The 18402-nt window shown below is 43.9% G+C and overlaps 1 protein-coding gene across 6 annotated transcripts; it reads left to right on the forward strand.

Moving 5' to 3' along the window:
- Positions 1–1239: 1239 nt before the first annotated feature.
- LOC139394543 (syntabulin-like) lies at positions 1240–16100 on the forward strand. Of its 6 annotated transcripts, none has more exons than XM_071142660.1 (8): positions 1240–1358; positions 6493–6547; positions 6863–7049; positions 7981–8175; positions 11940–12039; positions 12378–12527; positions 13999–14151; positions 14291–16100. In XM_071142660.1, the coding sequence occupies exons 2-8, from the start codon at positions 6524–6526 to the stop codon at positions 15453–15455; spliced, it is 1974 nt and encodes a 657-aa protein (XP_070998761.1). In that variant the 5' UTR covers positions 1240–1358; positions 6493–6523; the 3' UTR covers positions 15456–16100. The 6 variants fall into 6 exon arrangements, with proteins under 6 accessions (XP_070998761.1, XP_070998753.1, XP_070998777.1 ...); XM_071142652.1 differs by having other exon boundaries at positions 1242–1362; positions 13996–14151; XM_071142676.1 differs by having other exon boundaries at positions 1242–1358; positions 8035–8175.
- The last annotated feature ends 2302 nt before the right edge of the window (positions 16101–18402 follow it).

The raw sequence follows: 18402 nt of genomic DNA on the forward strand, positions 1-18402 counted from the left end.
AAACGATTGCCTCAAAGTTAGAAGCACATAATCATCTAGAATGTCATTGTATGCTGTATCATTAATATTTCCCTTCACTGGAACTAAGGGGCCTAGCCCAAACCATGAAAACCAGCCAGTAGCTACCAAAGTGTATAGCCAGCCAAGCTAGCTACAGAAACAAAACCCATCAAATACACTAGCTGAAAATGAACACTTTTCATCACGACTTACATCAATATCCTTTGCTTGCCCATTCACTAAATATACTGTTAAATAACTCTGACTGACACCCAATAGCTTAAGGATGCATAGCGCTAATTCTAGCTTCTTAGCATTAGCCAACCCTCATACCGAGAGAGACAATTCAGTTAGCTACTACCAACCCTGCACAAACCTACAACTCTGCTGTTGCTGCACATTGACTTCATGGCTGTTCTGCAACCTCTCTACCTCATTCACTGCTACCTCAACTTGCTCAACCTGCTTGCACTCTTTTGGAAGAGGTTCCGAATATCCAGATTCTGACTGAGTGACAGGCATTTTGCTGAGTGACGACATTGACATCTAACCGGTGCCGCAAGGGTGGGCAAGGGGTCAAGGGACGCGAGTGGTCCATTGCGATGTGAAATCTCGATCGATCACAGCAGGTACTGTGTCATTCTAGGGGCTCCTTTCAGTGCCTTCTGCCTAGCGCATTATATTGTATTGTTTATTTTTGTCACAAAAATGTGTCGGTAAAATGTTTTCTTATAAATACTGTATAGTGCAAGTGATGTGTGGTTATGGAAACTCATATCAGACTGAAATGTAAGAAGGTTGGGGGCTGGAGCAAAAAGCCCAGGCCTAATGACGCTACTGCTCAATTCCTGGACTCGCCCAGTGACTTCAGCACCATGGACAGGAAACCCATGCTGCGCCTCAATCGTACTGACATTGCCTGAGATGCAACCATATTGTTTCAGATATTTGTTGTAATTTCATGCATTTGTTGTTGTCACACATCCTGATTTTATTGTCTGTGTCATTTTGGGGGAACAAAATCAATCTGAATCTCGCTACATAGGCTATGGGAGGCGGAAGAAGGCAATTTGAGGTCGGAACAATCATGCCTGCGTTATGTAACCCTACACTGCTGGAACATTGGTCATACTTGACTTCGAGCACGCGCTGTCACTGGTGGTGAGTGTTTAGCAGCTTCATCCTCGTCCAATCCTGTGTGCACAGTGTAATTTCCTCATATCAAAACACAGAGTGGGATGGGCTCCACAGTCAGACTCGTGAGGAACACTGGAGTAACGCGGGACTCGTTGTGGTGTCCGTGGTTTAGGCTACACGCGCATCCTTTGCGACTGGGGGAATCAACACCAAACATCCAAGCAAGTATAATTATATGTTTATGCAAATAGCTTGATGAAAGGATTTAGGAAAAAATAGGAATAGGAAAAACAATACGCATGTAATTCTGATTTCTAGCTGGCCTATGATGTTGTTTACTTTCCCATTTCGCACTAACCAAATATTAAAGGTGGGGCTGGTTGAAAAGATGGTCAGGTTAAGTTTGAACTCATGTTCGGCACCACGAGACAGTGGACAGCGCCACTGATTTCAACTGCGTATTACGATAATCCCATGGGCGACCATCCCCCCCAATGCTTTGATATCTTTCTTCTGGGGTTACAAGAGCAACAATGCATGTTTTGGTAGCCATATTTCAGTACATTTATGGGTTAGACTATATGTTTTGCCTTCGTTGTTGGATTTTAGTAGAATGGTCTAAAATCATTTTCAAACCGTCAATATTAAGAATTTATACATGTGGCGGATAACTTTTGATATTAGGCCTACCTTTGATGTTAAAAAGGGGGAGACCTTCATCCAAGTCCATGAAGCACATCACATAATGTAACTTAAACATGGACAAACATGGTCAGCATTTGCAGAAACAGATATTATAAGGATATTAAGGAACGTTTTGCTGTCATAAATTGGTTGTCTGTATTCTCTCTGTACATAATGTGTGTATTTAGAGTGCACTGAATGGGATAACTGTTGATAGCTGAATGTTATCAACCACCAAAAAGCAAATGAAAGCTTTAACACCTTGCCATTGTTATGGGTCTTTTATGGGTATTTTATGCACACCATAAGGTTCAGGATGATAAGGAAAATCTATGTTGGATTTGGGGGAAATCTATCAAATCACTTTATAGAGCTGGACATTTTTAGATGTGGTTTTATTGGAGAAACTGTAATGTATTAGTTTGTGAACATCATCAAAAGACAGAAAAGTAGACACCTTGAAACACATAGTTTCTATCATCCTGCTGAATGCTCACACACGTTTGCATGTTCTTACACACACGCACACACACACACACACGCACACGCACACACGCACACACGCACGCACGCACGCACGCACGCACGCACACACGCACACACGCACGCACACACACACGCACGCACGCACGCACGCACACACGCACACACACACACGCACGCACACACACACACACACACACATACACACACAAACACACACAGACCATACACAATACCTGCACATACACAATGTGTCCAATGAGCTTATGTTCTCTTTTTTTATATGGCTTTCAATAAATTATTATGTGCCATACCATATGTCAACCAACTCAGAGGAAGAGATTGGATTATATAACAAAGCCAAGCAGGCAGACAATATACCAATTGAACAGAATGAGGATGCAGTATCATGAAGTAATTCCCAGCTCAGAAATAAAGTGTAGTACAAATAACAAATAAAACAATAAGAAGTAAATGAAACCATCATACCCACTAAATGAGCTTTCATAACTAAATTAGTTATCTTGTTAAATATGAGCTTGCCATACCCTGCAGATCTGTGCAGCTATTTAAAGGCCCAGAGGTCTTATATATTTCCACACTATGAGGTTAGAAAAATACTGTGAAATTGTGAAAATTATGATAATGCCCTTTTAGTGTAAGAGCTGTTTGAATAGACCACCTAAAATGTCAGCCTGTTTTGGTGGGATGGCATTTTGGCCTGCCTGGTGACACCACCAGGTGGTAAATGTGTTAATAGACCAATAACAAAGAGTGTTCCAAACCTCTCTGCCAATGACAGCTCATTTCAGTTTTCCCCTTCCCACTCAGACCACTACCAGACAGTCCTAGCAAAATTCTTCTTTGAGAAATTGCTCTTTGCTAAGAAGCTATTTTTGTTTCTTTTTGACCATTTTAATTTAAAACAATTACAGCAAGGTACATCATTATTACCCAGAAATTATTTGATATTGAGATTAACGGCTGCAAACCACTCGCTGAGTAACCTTGCCTGCAGAACAGAAAATTACTGTTAACTCCCAGAGCTGAGGTCTATAGACTTTAGCTTGGTAAGCGAACATAGTCTTGTGTTGTGCAAAACACCCGGGTTTGATACCCAGTTGATTGCATAAGTTCCAGCCATAGGAACAAAGCCAGGAACACTGTAAACAACACAGCCAGGTCACCCATGATGCCAAATCAGTGGTAGACGTAAATCCATATCTGAGGACGTCAGGGGATTATGTGGAAACCATCCACAAGGGGCAACAGTGAGCGGTGTTAGTTTCAAGTAGGTTTATGTTTTTGATGTGGACAGGGATGGGTGTAAGGATCTGCTTCTGGTGCCAAAGGTTGCATGTTCAAATCCAGCTGTAGAAGTTGTTTTTTTAGATTTTTGTCCCTTAACTAAATCATTCAGAGTTAATGCCTAAGCATCTGCCTCTGGTGCCAGGTTGCAATTTTGAATCCAGCAATAGAAAGTTTTTTTTTTAGATTTTTCCCCCCAAACCTTAACCCTTACCATAGCCCATTCGTAGTTAATGCCTAACCTTAAGATTTTGGAGTTAATGCCTAAACCTGGCCCTAACCTTAAAAATTCAGAGTTAATGGCTGAACTTAACCTTAAACACTTCGACATTTGACATTGGGAACAAATGTAACCCTGGAGGTGCCTTGATAGATAGAGACCTGGGGGAAGGGTTGACAGCCTCAGATTCACCGAGAGGTGTTGACCAACGTGACCATCTCCACAGCGGGAGCCGTCTGGCGCTCTGGCTGTTGTCAGAATTAAACGTTTGTCCATGTTCTTCCATCTTTCTCAAGCGTAAAATTTCGATTGAGAAAGACGGACAAACATCTAATTCTAACGTGAGACCGTGAGAGCTTGTTGCAGCCATACGGCTCCCGCAGTGGAGATGCTCATGTTGTTTTGCATCTTATCTACCGAGAGCATGCATGGGCAGGCTTAGATGAAAACATCTCTCTGTGAATCTGAGGCTGTCAACCCTCCACCCAGGTCTCTATCTTCTAAGGGACCACCAGGGTTACATTTGCCTGCATGGAAAATGAAATGTTTTAAAATATTTTGTAACAGTAGCGAAAATATGTGCTTGTTATTTGACAAGTCCAGGTAGTCCGTTTCAGTCCATTTCCTTTGACCTTTTCTTCTACCTGGGTCATTCCTCATGACCCAGGAGGAGGTTTACAAGCACTACTGAGATTCAATCAGCATTGAGACACTGTATGGACATGATACGATAACAACTATTGAGTATAGCAATGCACAAACTTGATAGCATTTTCCTGACATTGATTGCTGTTGAAGTGCACAAAGACAACGGCTCACGTGCACTTACTCATATGGGAGCACACCTGACCTTGTTCCAGTCTGTAACACTCCCCCCACACTGCCATAGGCCACTCCCAAAGTAAACAACATTGACATTTTTTATGTTGCAGGAGGAAAACCTTCCTATTGCACTCTCGGAAGATGCTGAACATAGAACTGTCTGCAAATTTAATTGGCCCAATTTAGCCTGTGTCTTCCTTGCAGTAATTTTCCTCTGTTGCTAAGTCTGTTGCTAGGGCATTGTTTGGTGGGTAGCTATGTGACTGTGCCTGCTGCCTAATCTGATTCCACTCTGAAGCTGTGTGCTTGTGTGCCAGCTATCCAGAGGCGGGTAGAAACAAAAGGAAAACATATCGAGGCATAAAATGCTGGCGTACTGCTGTTTTATTGTGATGCTCATGACACACTTCTCAGTTGCCATAAGAGGTACAAAAAGCTGAACTAATTTCGGGGGAACATTTGGGGTGTTCTCATATCAGGGCTGGGGGACCTAGAAGACTAAAAGTGCATACAATCTGGTATAAAACCTGCCTTCAAGTATTCTTTTTTGTGGTTTAACTGTTTAACTGATTTCTTTGCCCTTACTTGCTGAAAACGTACCTGTAGTGGAAGACATGGTGGTCAGGCTACACAGTGTATTTCAAGAGGGGTGTTTGCTTGGTGACAGGGACAGCTGCTATATTTACCAACATCCTGGGTGCCATGCAGTCAAAATAAAGAGAGAGCATCTGGACTGTAAGGGGGGGGAAAGAAGTCTGGATTCAGGAAAGCGATAACGACCTTAGGGGTCAATTACGTCATTCTTGATATAAAAAAGGAGAAGGCCAAAGACGTACACACTTACATAACCAACTCCTTTAAGCGATGATGCTAAGCGGCACAACATTCAACAGGAGAGAGGGAATGGATAAAGAATGGAGGTATGTTATAATGTGCAGTCGGGCATTATGTGAACCTTGAATTATTCAGCCGTCAAACATCAATAAAACATACACTTTTGTGCATGTACTGGTGCCTGGAGGCCTTTGCATGTCTAAGTCAAAAATGGAGAGGGTGAATTGAACTACCTGTATAGGGTCTGTGAAAATTGATATACAACCCAAACATTGTACACTATTATTCTGTAATTCTTATCTCAATATTCAGTGAGCGGTTTGCCGGTGTGTTACTCTCTGGTGTCATCTATTTGGCAGGAAAAAGGCTCTTTGGCACAGGATCCCAAAAGGAAGAAATTATGTCATATTTCTGTGTTTGTTTTTTTTTTATCTTGGCAGAATAACTGATGGCACTTAGTCAACCTCTTTCTTATAGATGTTTGAAGATGCTGCTGTCTGTTTTCCACCTGGTGGGACATCATTTAGAAATACATGAATAAATTAAGAGTTAGAACCCCACCCAGTTCCTATCTGCAGCGTCATTCACAACTAGATTTCAATCATCACTCAATTACATCGATACGTAATCGGATAATGCGTTTTTAGGTTGTTGCATTTTTCTGTGGCACATGCATGTGAAGGACAGTAGGCTTTGGTTTTATTGGATGTAAGAAACGGTCTCATGCCTTTGTTCCATGTTTGAGGAAATACATGCAAAATATTTTCAAGTAAAACAAAAATATTTTCCAATTTGATGTGGGTCTCACTGGTTTAATGACCAAGGTCCGGTCAGTGTCTGTGCCATCTGTGCCAGGCAGGGGTGGACGTGGGCGGGGGTGACATGATTTACATAACAGATTCCAGACAGAGTCGCCCCTTGTTCGTAAAGGGTTCAGTGCCAGTGTGCCACGTCATGATGCCTTGGACAGAAATACATCTCACCTAGTTTTACTTTTCTCACAGATCCAAAGGGGAAAAGGCAGCGTTAAGCACCATGGGACCATTCCAGGAATATGAGGTGTGTGTCATTGCAACACTTTCAAAGTCAATCATTCTTGCTATATTAGGCTATCATTTTGAATCTTAACAATTCAGCTAATATTTTCGTAAAAATTTCACATCATGAGAATGATTGTTATCTAATCTAGACTGTCACAGTCACAATAGCAGACCATAATTAGTTCCTGACTGTGTTGCTGTGACAGAGCTAGTGAGACAAAAACAAAATGCGCAAAGTTGCATTTGTGCACACCGATTCTGATATAAATCTGATTTGTTCTTGTGGCAAAAATTCAAGTGGCGAGCATAGTTGTGATACTTGTATGGTGCTCAGGAAAAGAAGTCGCCGGGGAAGGAGAGCCCCCGCAGCCGCATCCCACGCTTGATCCTCCATCCTTTCCAGCCTAATGAGAAAGGGTCGCCCCTGTCCGAATCACCCATTTCAGAGGAGGAGGGTAAGGACTGTGACATCAGCTCGGACAACTCCAAACGGACCATCAGCACCAACAGCTTTTGCTCAGGTATGTGGTTCCCATGTTTCAGATCAAGGTTAAGGTACATCCTAAAAGTCTAAAGTAGTTTCCTCTTCCAATCTCAATAAATGTAGCTGAAAACATCAAATTGATAGGAATTTGCTTTCACCTCTCACTATTGCCACATTTTTTATGGCTGCCAGGGCAGTTCTGGCAATGGCAGATGGGCTGGTCTATCTAAATAGAATATTTTGGGTGCAGAGTGAATGGCCGTCTGTGTGTTAGCAATGCCCAGGACGATTTCCGATCCCAGTCCACCCCTGCAGCCAGCGTTCATCATATAAAAATGTCTGAAATCATGCTAACATAGGCTTTGTTATGCCATTCTGGCCAAGTAAGCCGAATCCACATCTTATCACATACTAGTCAGGGCGTTGGTTACATAATCATGCATTGGAGATTTTGTGAGTGTTGCCAAGTCAAACTATGTAAAGAGAAGTCCTCATCATATCATATGAAAGCTTGTTGATTACTGTTGTTTCAAACAACTAGCATACTGTTGCAACAAATTTGAATTACACAAGGCTACTAACCTACCACAAACAACAAAGTTGGCAAGCATAAAAGTTTGCACAATAGTTGGCATTATTCCAGAAATAACCTAGCCGTCTGTAGTAGGCCTAGATTCTTTTTTCTATCAACATTATTTTGACAACAGTTACACCTAACCAAAATAAGGTTACAACATATTGACGTATATTGAATAACATTAAGTCATCATGGAAGTTCCTCGTCACCCCTTTCGCCTCCCTTCAGCTTCCACAACACAGTGCTGTGGCGTTGGTAACATGAACACTGTTGGTTGGATGAGTTACAGTATGAACAGATACGAGGGAGTGAACCTCAAGCTCTGTATGATTGATTGACTGCTGTGTGTTCCATGCTGCATGCGTATTCTTGGCTATACCTGTCTACATAGATGACACCGGCTGCCCCAGTAGTCAGTCTGTGTCCCCCTCCAAAACCCCATCAGGCTCAGACAACAGTCCGCATGGCTCCCCCACACCCACCGCCGAGTGCAAGACCAAGGTGAAGAGGGTGAGGGTGATGGAAGAGTGGCACGCACCCCCGCCAAGGCACAAGAGGGAGCAGCGATCGTCCACATTGCCCAGAGGTAGGCTACTGCAGGGAATGGCTTCAGTTTTTTTTTGTAGGTGGGGTTAGGAGGATCATACATACGTTGTCCTAGTAGATCTTAGGCCAGGGCTGACCAACCCTCTTCCTGGAGATCTACCGTCCTGTGGGTTTTCAGTCCAACCCTAATTTAACACACCTGACTCTACTAATTAGCTGCTCAACAAGACCTTAACGAGCTGAATCAGATACGCTGAATTAGGGTTGAACTGAAAACCTACAGGACAGTAGATCTCCAAGGAAGAGGGTTGGGCAGCCCTGTCTTAGGCATTTCTCTCAATGCTCATTCTGTGTATTTGTTTGATTTCAGTATTTGTCTAACTGTCAATTAAAATAGATCTACAAAATACATCTACATCAGATTAAAATATATATGAAATAGCCATGTGAAATGGTTTCTTGTAGACCAGGGTTGGGCTCAATTTGAATTGAAAGCAGTCAATTCAGGAAGTAAACTAAAAATCACAATCCAATAATAGAAAAAAAGGGCATTTATTTTCAATGACTTCTCAATAAACTCAAAAGTAGAAGCTATTTATTTCATTTTGTTTTTAAATGTCTGCATTTTAAATTCTAATAATTTCCTACTTGACTGCCTTTAATTCAAATTGAGCCCAACCCCGATTTCTACATGGTTTGTGTGTATACACTATCTGCATAGTATTGTTTTCATGTAATTTTAGCAGTAGAAAATAAGTGTAACTGATGTGAAATGGCTAGCTAGTTAGTGGTGTGAGCGTTAATAGTGTTTCAATCGGTGACGTCACTTGCTCTGAGACCTTGAAGAAGTTGTCCCCTTTGCTCTGCAAGGGCCGTGGCTTTTGTGGAGCGATGGGTAATGATGCTTCATGGGAGGCAGTTGTTAATGTGTGCAGAGGGTCCCTGGTTTGAGCCCAGGTAGGGGTGAGGAGAGGGATGGAAGCTAAACTGTTATATTGGTGCCGTGACCTGGATCACTGGTTGCTGTGGAAAAGGAGGAAGTCAAAAGGGGGGTGAGTGCAACCGATGTGAAATGGCTAGCTAGTTAGCGGTGTGAGCGATAATAGTGTTTCAATCGGTGACGTCACTCACTCTGAGACCTTGAAGTAGTTGTTCCCTTTGCTCTGCAAGGGCCGTGGCTTTTGTGGGGCGATGGGTAACAATGCTTCGTGGGAGGCAGTTGTTGTGTGCAGAGGGTCCCTGGTTCGAGCCCAGGTAGGGGTGAGGAGATGGACGGAAGCTAAACTGTTACATAAGCAACAATGATTTGCTTGGGAGAATGGGAGAATCTCAATTGCAAAACATCCATAGGAGGAGACAGTCAGAGCGGCAGGACCTCTGGCTTTCTCGTCCAATGGGGTTTGAGAAGGAGGCGAGACGCTAAACCTTTTTTTTTATGAGTATGCAATTGAGGTTCTCCCTATGGTTACATCCCAAATATCTCTCCTACCTCTCACAGTGTACACTTGTTCACTTCCCTTCATGGATTTGAAAGGAACTGACTGGTATAAGACTTATGATAGAAACTTCCTCTAGCCCATGTCTACACCAATCCAATGCTTTTAAATTTCTGGGGAATAATGAACAAGTGCAGGAAGAAGGAGATATTATTGGGACGCACTCAATGGTTGTGTTCCACTGCTCAGACATTGCATGTATTAACCAATGGTTGCATGACACCACATCTTCTGTGCCTTTGGGCACCAGATTGCTGACATATGATGTGGTTAGCCGATATATAAAATACTTATCTAGGCTTTGTAAAATCTGGCATGTGTCAGCAAGGTCTGTGCTGAAGAATGCCAACAATGAGGGGATTCGATTAATCTGGCCCGGGGATCCCGTTTAAAGCCCACGTTGAAGTTGGCTCAAAACAAAAGTGATGTAATTAAGCATGTGGAGTAATGAGTAGGATTCTGTGTTTTCACATGCTAAATTTGAAAAAAGTTAGAAAATTCAAATATATACTGTATGGAAAATAGATGCATGTTTCTGGACGATTCGCCATGCTGCCTTGTTGAAGACATGACCGAGAAGCGAAGATTACTGTTTGATTTGAGATGGGCACTCCTTCCTTACTCCTTTTGCCCGTTCACGTCACGCAACCCGAGGCTCAGCATAATTGAATCCGACCAAACGCCTTAATCAAGGTTCAAATCCAGAGAGGTTGCTGATTGGATAAATAATGTTGGACGTGAGGTTTTCCAATTAGTAGCAGTCAGACTTCACGTTGTACTTGATTCACTCACCCAGTGTTGAAGGTTCAGTTTTGTTGTTATTTAATCACAAATTCACTGTGAGCACTTTACTATGGTTTTATCGAATGGGACGAGATGCTACTCAGGTATGTCATTTATTTCAGGAGTTTACCCATCACTGATTAGGGAGCATGGTGTTCTACCCACATATTGAGTTGCCACGCTGGCTCATTCTTAGAGTGATTATTTTGTTTGAGAATGCAATATTATTTTTGCACTAATTTAGAAACATGTCTTCAGAGGTTATTTATGGAATAAAATTGGTTGTCATGATTTGGTACAGCTCTACTGTAGGTACGTTAGGTTGGCCCTGTTCTTTTCATTAATAATCTGGTCGGGAATCTTTACTAGGTGATATAATGCTTAAATGTACTATGTTTGGTTTTCTAGGGATTAACTGGATTTAAAATTATTTTTATGAAGTGGTTGATGCAAAACGATATGTACAAATTGTATCGGCCCTTCATGTCAGTAGATTACTGTAGTGCATGAGGGAGGGAGAGGTTAGGGCAAGGGATGCCACAGCCTGTCCTGCAGCCACCAGACAGGTGAGTGGCGGATCTCATGGCCTTTCCCGATAATGGACTAAAGGAACCCGATGTTATTCCTTATAGTCCAATCAACTCACAGGTTCAGTTTCAGAGGTGAATTGGCTCTAGCAGCCAAATACTCCATTTAAATTGAGTCGGTTCTAAACTTTGCCCTCTAATTTCATATCACAAATGCAAAATCTACTTGCTGTACACTGTTTTAAATTGCAGCTGACAGTATTGTTCAATGACACAGGTGTTCGAAGACTCAGATAGTCAACTACCAGTGCTACTTAGCTGTCTTCTGTCTGTCCTCCGTAAACAAGCGCTATAACATGGAAATATGTCCTTGTGGGAAATCTATGAAAGGTTAAATTGCTACACACCTTTATATCAGCGAGAAAAAAATAAAGATTCGTTCCTTATGTTTCCAAACCCGTACTGTAAGCGACGCATGTTAAAGTTCAAGTACGAGCGTTGGGGCTCATAATAAACTCGCTCGGCCAGTAGAGCCTTACGTCAATAGGCGCTAAAGGTAGTTAGCGTCTATGAATGGGTTAGCGGGTGAGGCTGCATTTATTAGGTACTCTCTCGTGCAAGGTTGAACCGATCGGGCCTGCTTATTTTATGGCAGCTGTGTAATCTAATAGCCTCTGCTTGAATCATGCCATTGTTGCCAACCACAAACGCACCATAGCCTCTAACAAGGAAGGGCTTTGCAGCAGTATGACGCTATTCGGTTTGTTTACCGTTTTGAAGTGGCTCACATGGTGTTTAAAAAAAATGTATATGATGTTTTTGACATCTGAATGCAGAGAAGTTGGTTCTTGAAATAGACATGGAACACAACTGCAAGATGTGTAGTCATGGAAAAGCAGAATGCAAGTGTGTTTGTGTATGGCATGAGTGTTTAGTGTGTCCTGCCTGCTGATGCCAGGTCAGTAGTAATATCCTGATGTGTTTGTCTGACTCTGCAGGTAGTGAGGCAGACTTCAGCTCCTCCAGCAGCACTGGCAGCATAAAGCGAGGGGGGAGCCTGGCCCACAGCTCCACAGGGAAGAAGATCTCCTCACGCAGGTGATGTATGGGGTGGCTCTGTTTCTCTACTGCCTCCATTGTAGAAGCAGACACCATGCCTTTACCATTTATCTTCCCCCACTAGTGGGTGTTATACTTAAAAGGCCTGTTTTCCCTGACCCAGATTCAGCCTGATCCTAAACTAAAATGCACTTTCAACAAAAAAAATGTAATTGGGTCTGGGAAACTGTTCCAATAATAGCTATGCTATTTTTTTTTATTGCTGTATATTTCCCCGCCCCCACTGGTATTTAGTTTTTTCAATGATAAATGCACAACATTACAAGACTGGTATTGTGGAAAATGTCTTCTCTAGCTTTGCCTGTCTTTCCCCACAGTCGGGGTGCCCACATCAGGAGCCTCCCTGTGTTCAAGCTGGCAGGGATCCCCTCAGCATCCCGTGATGCAGAGCTCTATGCCCCGTACAAGACAGTTCCCTCATCCACCACCAACAGCAGCAGCAACTCTAGCCCCACAGTACCCTCCAGGTAAACAGCCATGTCAATAATTCCACCTTGCCTATCGAAGGACACGAGCAACTACCATGGTCCTATCCTTTCCGATCAACATGAAATGCCCTATGAAGAAGGGGTTAGGGGTCAATTTGTAATGACGCATATGTTGCTCTGTGAGGAGTGGGCATTCACTAGGTGGGGCAAGGGTGGATAGATTAGGCTCTATGCTGGGACTTTTTGTCGTCTCCCCTCCCCCTCCTGAGGGATTATATCGGTCAGGATTGGGCTATACTGAGATTAGAGGATTTTATAAACAGTCAGGATTATTTTGGTGTGTGGGTGTCAAACTTGGGTTTATAGGAGAGGAAGAGTTCATTAATATTTCATCCCATCTCAGTCGCTAGCCAGACGTGCTTGCCTGGCTGCATCCCTGCCTTCTTTTTCACTTACTGTCTGACATTTGTGGTCGCGCTTCTGGGTTCTCATGTTGCTATGTGGCAGAATATTCACTTGAGGGTTCCTGTGCTGCCATGACAGCAGCACTGCTCAAACAAGCTCAACCTTGCCTTTCTGCTCGGACTGTAAAAATAACTAACCAGAGTCCTCTTGAATTCAGCCCAGAGGCTTAACGTGATTCATTCTCTATGCAACACAGAGAATACTTATATACTTATGGATTTTATGCGGACGTGAGAACGTCCACGACTGCATTTGTTTCTCAAGTCATTTTTATTGCTACAGGATTTTTGTCCTTGTTCCCCTCCGCTCTCTTCTGCCTGGCTGGGTTTCGTGTGACGTCCTAGTTCTCTCATTACCTTCTGCTAGCCTGTTCTATTTCTGGCAGGGATGCAGAGAGCTCGCATCAAAGAACAAGTCCCAGGTTGTTGCTAGGATATAGCGCTAGCTTTTAAGCCTGTTTGTAAGAGGGGCTGCTCTGCATATTAGCCAGATCCATTCTCCGAAACAAAAATGTTTCATCAACCCTTTAAAAAAAAAAAAACCTGAGCCCTGATCACAGGGATATTCCAGAACTGCTAATGTACAATTGAAGGTTAATGTGCTTGTAGTGATAAATGTAGGCATTTCAGGGATTTCTCGGGCAAAAACACTTACCTTGTAGACTAGAGTAGAGCAAATGTAATTTGGGCTTTCCCCTCCCAATTCATTGTTTTCCTATCAATCCCTGCAAGCTTTTGACCAACCTGGCATTTTAGCTTTTTTTGCAGCATGAAGTCTGCTGGCTGGTTAGCTTGTGTCCCAGTCGGACTTTGCATCGTGCAAGTTGCCCCAATCCCTTTATTTTTTTGTTGCATGGCCTAGTTCCTTCCCCACAGAACTGAGGGAGCGTACTTTAGATTGGGCACAGTACAGGATGGTGTGTATAATAGACGTGGTGTCCTCTTCATCAGTATCCATATTGAGAAAAAGATGGCGTCTGACCAGTAGAACATACAGTATGTGACTCGGGGCAAAGGTGTAATTTCCTGTTTTGTCTCCCCAGAAGGATGACCCCCAGAAGATACCACTCCTGTGGGGACAACCATGGCATCAGACCCCCCAATCCAGAGCAGTACCTCACCCCCCTGCAACAGAAGGAGGTGGCCATTCGCCACCTGAGGAGCAAGCTGAGGGAGGTGGAGAACACCGTCCACGACAGGTTACCTTCTCAGTGAACATCACATGTTTAGCTTATTTTCTAAATTCATCCCATAGAGTGCATTCCACCTACAGTGTAGCCAAACATTGCAATCCCACACAGCTGGAGCTATTAGCTGACCCTCTCCTTTCTCCCTCAGGGAGTCTGAGATTGAGAATCTCAAGTCCCAGCTGGGACGGATGAGGGAGGACTGGATCGAGGAGGAGTGCCACCGCGTCGAGGCACAGCTGGCCCTAAAGGAGGCACGAAAGGAGATCAAGCAGCTCCGGCAGGTTGTGGAGACCATGAAGAGCAGCCTGATGGAGAAGGACAAGGGCATCCAGAAGTACTTTGTCGACATCAACATCCAGAACCGCAAGCTGGAGTCCCTGCTGCACAGCATGGAGATGGCCCAGAGCGGCTCCACGCTGCAAGACGAGCCAACCATGGACTTCATCTGTGGCGACTCCGACTCCCCTGTCAACGACCAGCAGGGGGAGGTGGGTGACCAGGCGGTGGAGGAGATGGTGGACAGTGGGCTGCTGGTCAACGACAACCTGGAGCATGTGCTCATGTCCACGGCGGTGGACTCCAGCCACGACTCTAGCGGTAAGCTGCGCTGCCACCCAGAAGCTGGTCCAGGGGTGTCCACTCTACTCCACAGTCTGGAGGAGAAGGTCATACCACACACCACTTCACCACCCTCCAACACGTTCTGCTGCAGCACACTCCCCTTCCCTGCTCCAGAGGACAAGGCCGTTCAGACCGAGGTGGTGTCCTTCCCTCCTGACCTGCACACCCTCCTGCTGCAGCTGCTGAAGCTCCATGGTGGTACAGTTGGAGATGCTCTCCTCCCAGCTTCTACCAGCCTCCTAGAAATCCCAGCACTGCAGGGCCCAGCCTCGACCCCTCTCCCATCCAGCCCTAACCAGTCCACCTTAAGCCTGCCTAGCCCCAGCCAGCCCACACCAGTTTTGCCAGTGAGCCCTGACATGTCCAGTGATTCAGGCCTGTGTTGCTCAGACCCTGAGGTAATGGTCTCCATGCGCTTCATGGAGGAGCTGGATTTTGAGGTGAGCAGTGAGGAGCCCTGCAGGGCCCCCGAGATGGACGTGGTCAACAAACGCTATTGGAGCAGCAGCTTCCTTGTCGATCTTGTTGCTGTGGCCGTACCAGTGTTGCCCACGGTGGCCTGGCTGTATTCCCGGCATGGCGTGGATGGGGCGGCGCCAGTCTACAACATCGCAGCACTGATCCGTGGCTGTTGCATGATGGGCTTGCACTCTCTCCGTCATGTCACTCATCATCACGGGGCAGATGTGTAACGAACGGCCTCTGACCCCTGCATGCACAGCCCGACCACTCAACTTGAAGCACTTATACATCAGTTAATCAAAGAGTATTTGTGAAAATCTTTAGTTTTTCTACACTTGTGAATATTAAAGCTACCGTTATTAATTTAGGTTCCCACGCGGTTACTTTGCACTGTGTACAGTTGTTGTGAGTTATGAGTTATGTGAAATTTATGGTGAAGGGATTTTATTTACTTTCCATCTGTTCTGTTATCATAATTGTGTCTAAATGGATAATCTGTGTAGGTGGTTATGCATCATTGATGTCCTGGGCTGGCACTAGTTACCCCTACTTAAAGCAACTGTTATTTTTCTGAAAGTATTAGGATTTCTGAGGGTGGGGATGAAATTGAATGTTAGTTTAAGCAAGCGTTTGTAATGGTTTATGTTCCCAAATCTTAAACCTGCAGCCAAAGCTTCATTAGTGAACGTTCACTCAATGTTTATTTTTCTACCTGGGAGTAGAGCTTTTTACGTACGTGTGTAACAAATTGTTGATGGGAGTATGAGCTCAATGCTTCGAAACATCCCATACTCGTTTGTGCCTGAGCTACTTTGTGTAATACTCTTAACATCAAATGTCCTAATATATTTATTAAAGCATGATAATCCAATCCATGTTTGATTCCTCTTGGGCATTTTCTGGTGGGAAGGGTTGAGCAGACTTTCATCCCAAGCATTTCTATAGTGACCATACATTCTACATGCCATATCTAGCAACAGCACACAACCGTTGTCTCGTTCTACAACCAATTGAGATGCATCGTTCAGCTCTTGTCTTTCTCATGGGTGCCAATTTCAATTGATTATTTTCATAGTTTCTCTTTAAATGCCAACAAGAAGGATATTTCAGTGAGCAAATGAAACTAAAAAGATTTCTCAGATGGACTGTTTTTAATCTCCAGAGTAGAGGGGGAATTCTTAATTGCAAAGCCACACATGTCAGAGGCCAGCTCTGAGAACAGCAGAACACAATGTTCCCGGCCCCAAACACGAGGGTACATGTTTCTGCATCCGCACAACAGCTCTTAACTAAGGAACAAGTTCAAATGAATTAATAAACTGATCTGTCTGAGCCTTTCCATATGACTGCATAATACACTGAACAAAAATAAAAACGCATTATGTAAAGTGTTTGAGCCTAAACTAAAGATCCCAAATATTTTCCACATGCTCAAAAAGCTTCTCATTTCGTGCACAAATTAGTTTGCATTTCTCCTTTGACACAATAAATTCACCTGACAGGTGTGGCATATCAAGAAGCTGATTAAATGGCATGATCATTACACAGGTGCACCTTGTGCTGGGAACAAGGCCACTCTAAAATGTGTAATTTTGTCACATCTGTGGCGTAAGGTTTTGAGGGAGCATGCAATTGTCATGCGGACTGCAGGAATGTCAACCAGAGCTGTTGCCAGCGAATTCAATGTTAATTTCTCTACCATAAGCCGCCTCCAACGTAGTTGTGGAGAATTTGTCAGTACGTCCAACTAGCCTCAACCTCAGACCACGTGTAACCACGCATGCCCAGGACCTCCACATCCAGGTTCTTCACCTGCGGGATTGCCTTTTCTTCACCAGGGTCTTGACCTGACTGCTGTTCGACGTAACTGACTTCAGTGGGCAAATTCTCACCTTCAATGGCCACTGGCACGCTGGAGAAGTGTGCTCTTCACGGATGAATCCCGGTTTCAACTGTACTGGGCAGATAGCAGCGTGTATGGCATCATGTGTGCGAGCAGTTTGCTGATGTCAGCGTTGTGCATGGTGGCGGTGGGGTTATCGTACGGGGTTATGGTACACAATTGCATTTTATAGAATGCACAGACACCGTGATGAGAACCTGAAGCCCATTGTCGTGCCAATCATCCGCCGCCGTAACCTCATTTTTCAGCATGATAAATCACGGCCCCATGTCACAAGGATCTGAACACAATTCCTGGAAGCTGAAAAATGTCCCAGTTCTTCCATGGCCTGCATACCCACCAGACATGTCACCCACTGAGCATGTTTGGAATGCTCTGGATCTACGTGTACAACAGTGTGTTCCAGTTCCCGCCAATATCCAGCAATTAAGCACATTGAAGAGGAGTGGAACAAGACTCCACAGGTCACAATCAACAGCCTGATCATCTCTATTCGAAGGAGATGTGTCACTGCATGAGGCAAATGGTGGTCACACCAGATACTGGCTGGATTTCTGATCCAGGACCCTAACTTTTTTTTAAGGTATCTGTCACCAACAGATGCATATCTGTATTCCCAGTCATGTGATATCCATAGATTAGGGCCTAATTCATTTATTCAATTGACTGACCATCTTCGAAGAAAGGTCATGCCACAGATCAGCAGTGACTGTTTACACACACACAATGTTTTCACTTGTCACGTTACATCTATGTTTGTGTGAGGGTTAAAGTAAATCTAATCAACTGGCAGACTGATGAAATGAGACTGGAGTTGGAATGAGAAGCCCCATGCGATGCTAAATAACCCATTTCCCCTACTGCCATATGGGGATGTTGCATTACATAACCATGACCCTCTGTTCATTAGAGTGCAAGGAGACTGATGAATCATTCCATCTGTTGTAATCTCTCTCTGCAACCAGGCCTTGTAGAAAAGAGAAGGTTGAATCAATATGGGGAGGGGGGATGGAGTCATGCTGCGTTCGTAACCAGTGGGAAGTGGGAATTTATCACAGACGAATGGCCCTCCAACAGGTAATTACTAGTGGGGAACTCATCTATCCTCCTGAGCTCTCTCATTTGTCTCACCTGCTGACTTCTGACATCAACTACTAAGGAAATTACCTTGATAACAGCATTTTAAGCAGTTAAATGCTATAAAACTTTATAAAAGGCAATCTATTAATATGGGTTTTGAACGTCATTTGTTTACATCCTTGATAGCTGAACTT

This window comes from Oncorhynchus clarkii, chromosome 3 (assembly GCF_045791955.1).
Source record: "Oncorhynchus clarkii lewisi isolate Uvic-CL-2024 chromosome 3, UVic_Ocla_1.0, whole genome shotgun sequence".
Taxonomy (NCBI): domain Eukaryota; kingdom Metazoa; phylum Chordata; class Actinopteri; order Salmoniformes; family Salmonidae; genus Oncorhynchus; species Oncorhynchus clarkii.

Coding starts and splice junctions, on each gene's coding strand:
- LOC139394543 (XM_071142652.1), top strand. CDS start 6,524: ATGGGACCATTCCAGGAATATGAG. Junction 7,050..7,980: donor CACCAACAGCTTTTGCTCAG/GTATGTGGTTCC, acceptor CTGTCTACATAG/ATGACACCGGCTGCCCCAGT. Junction 12,040..12,377: donor AAGAAGATCTCCTCACGCAG/GTGATGTATGGG, acceptor CTTTCCCCACAG/TCGGGGTGCCCACATCAGGA.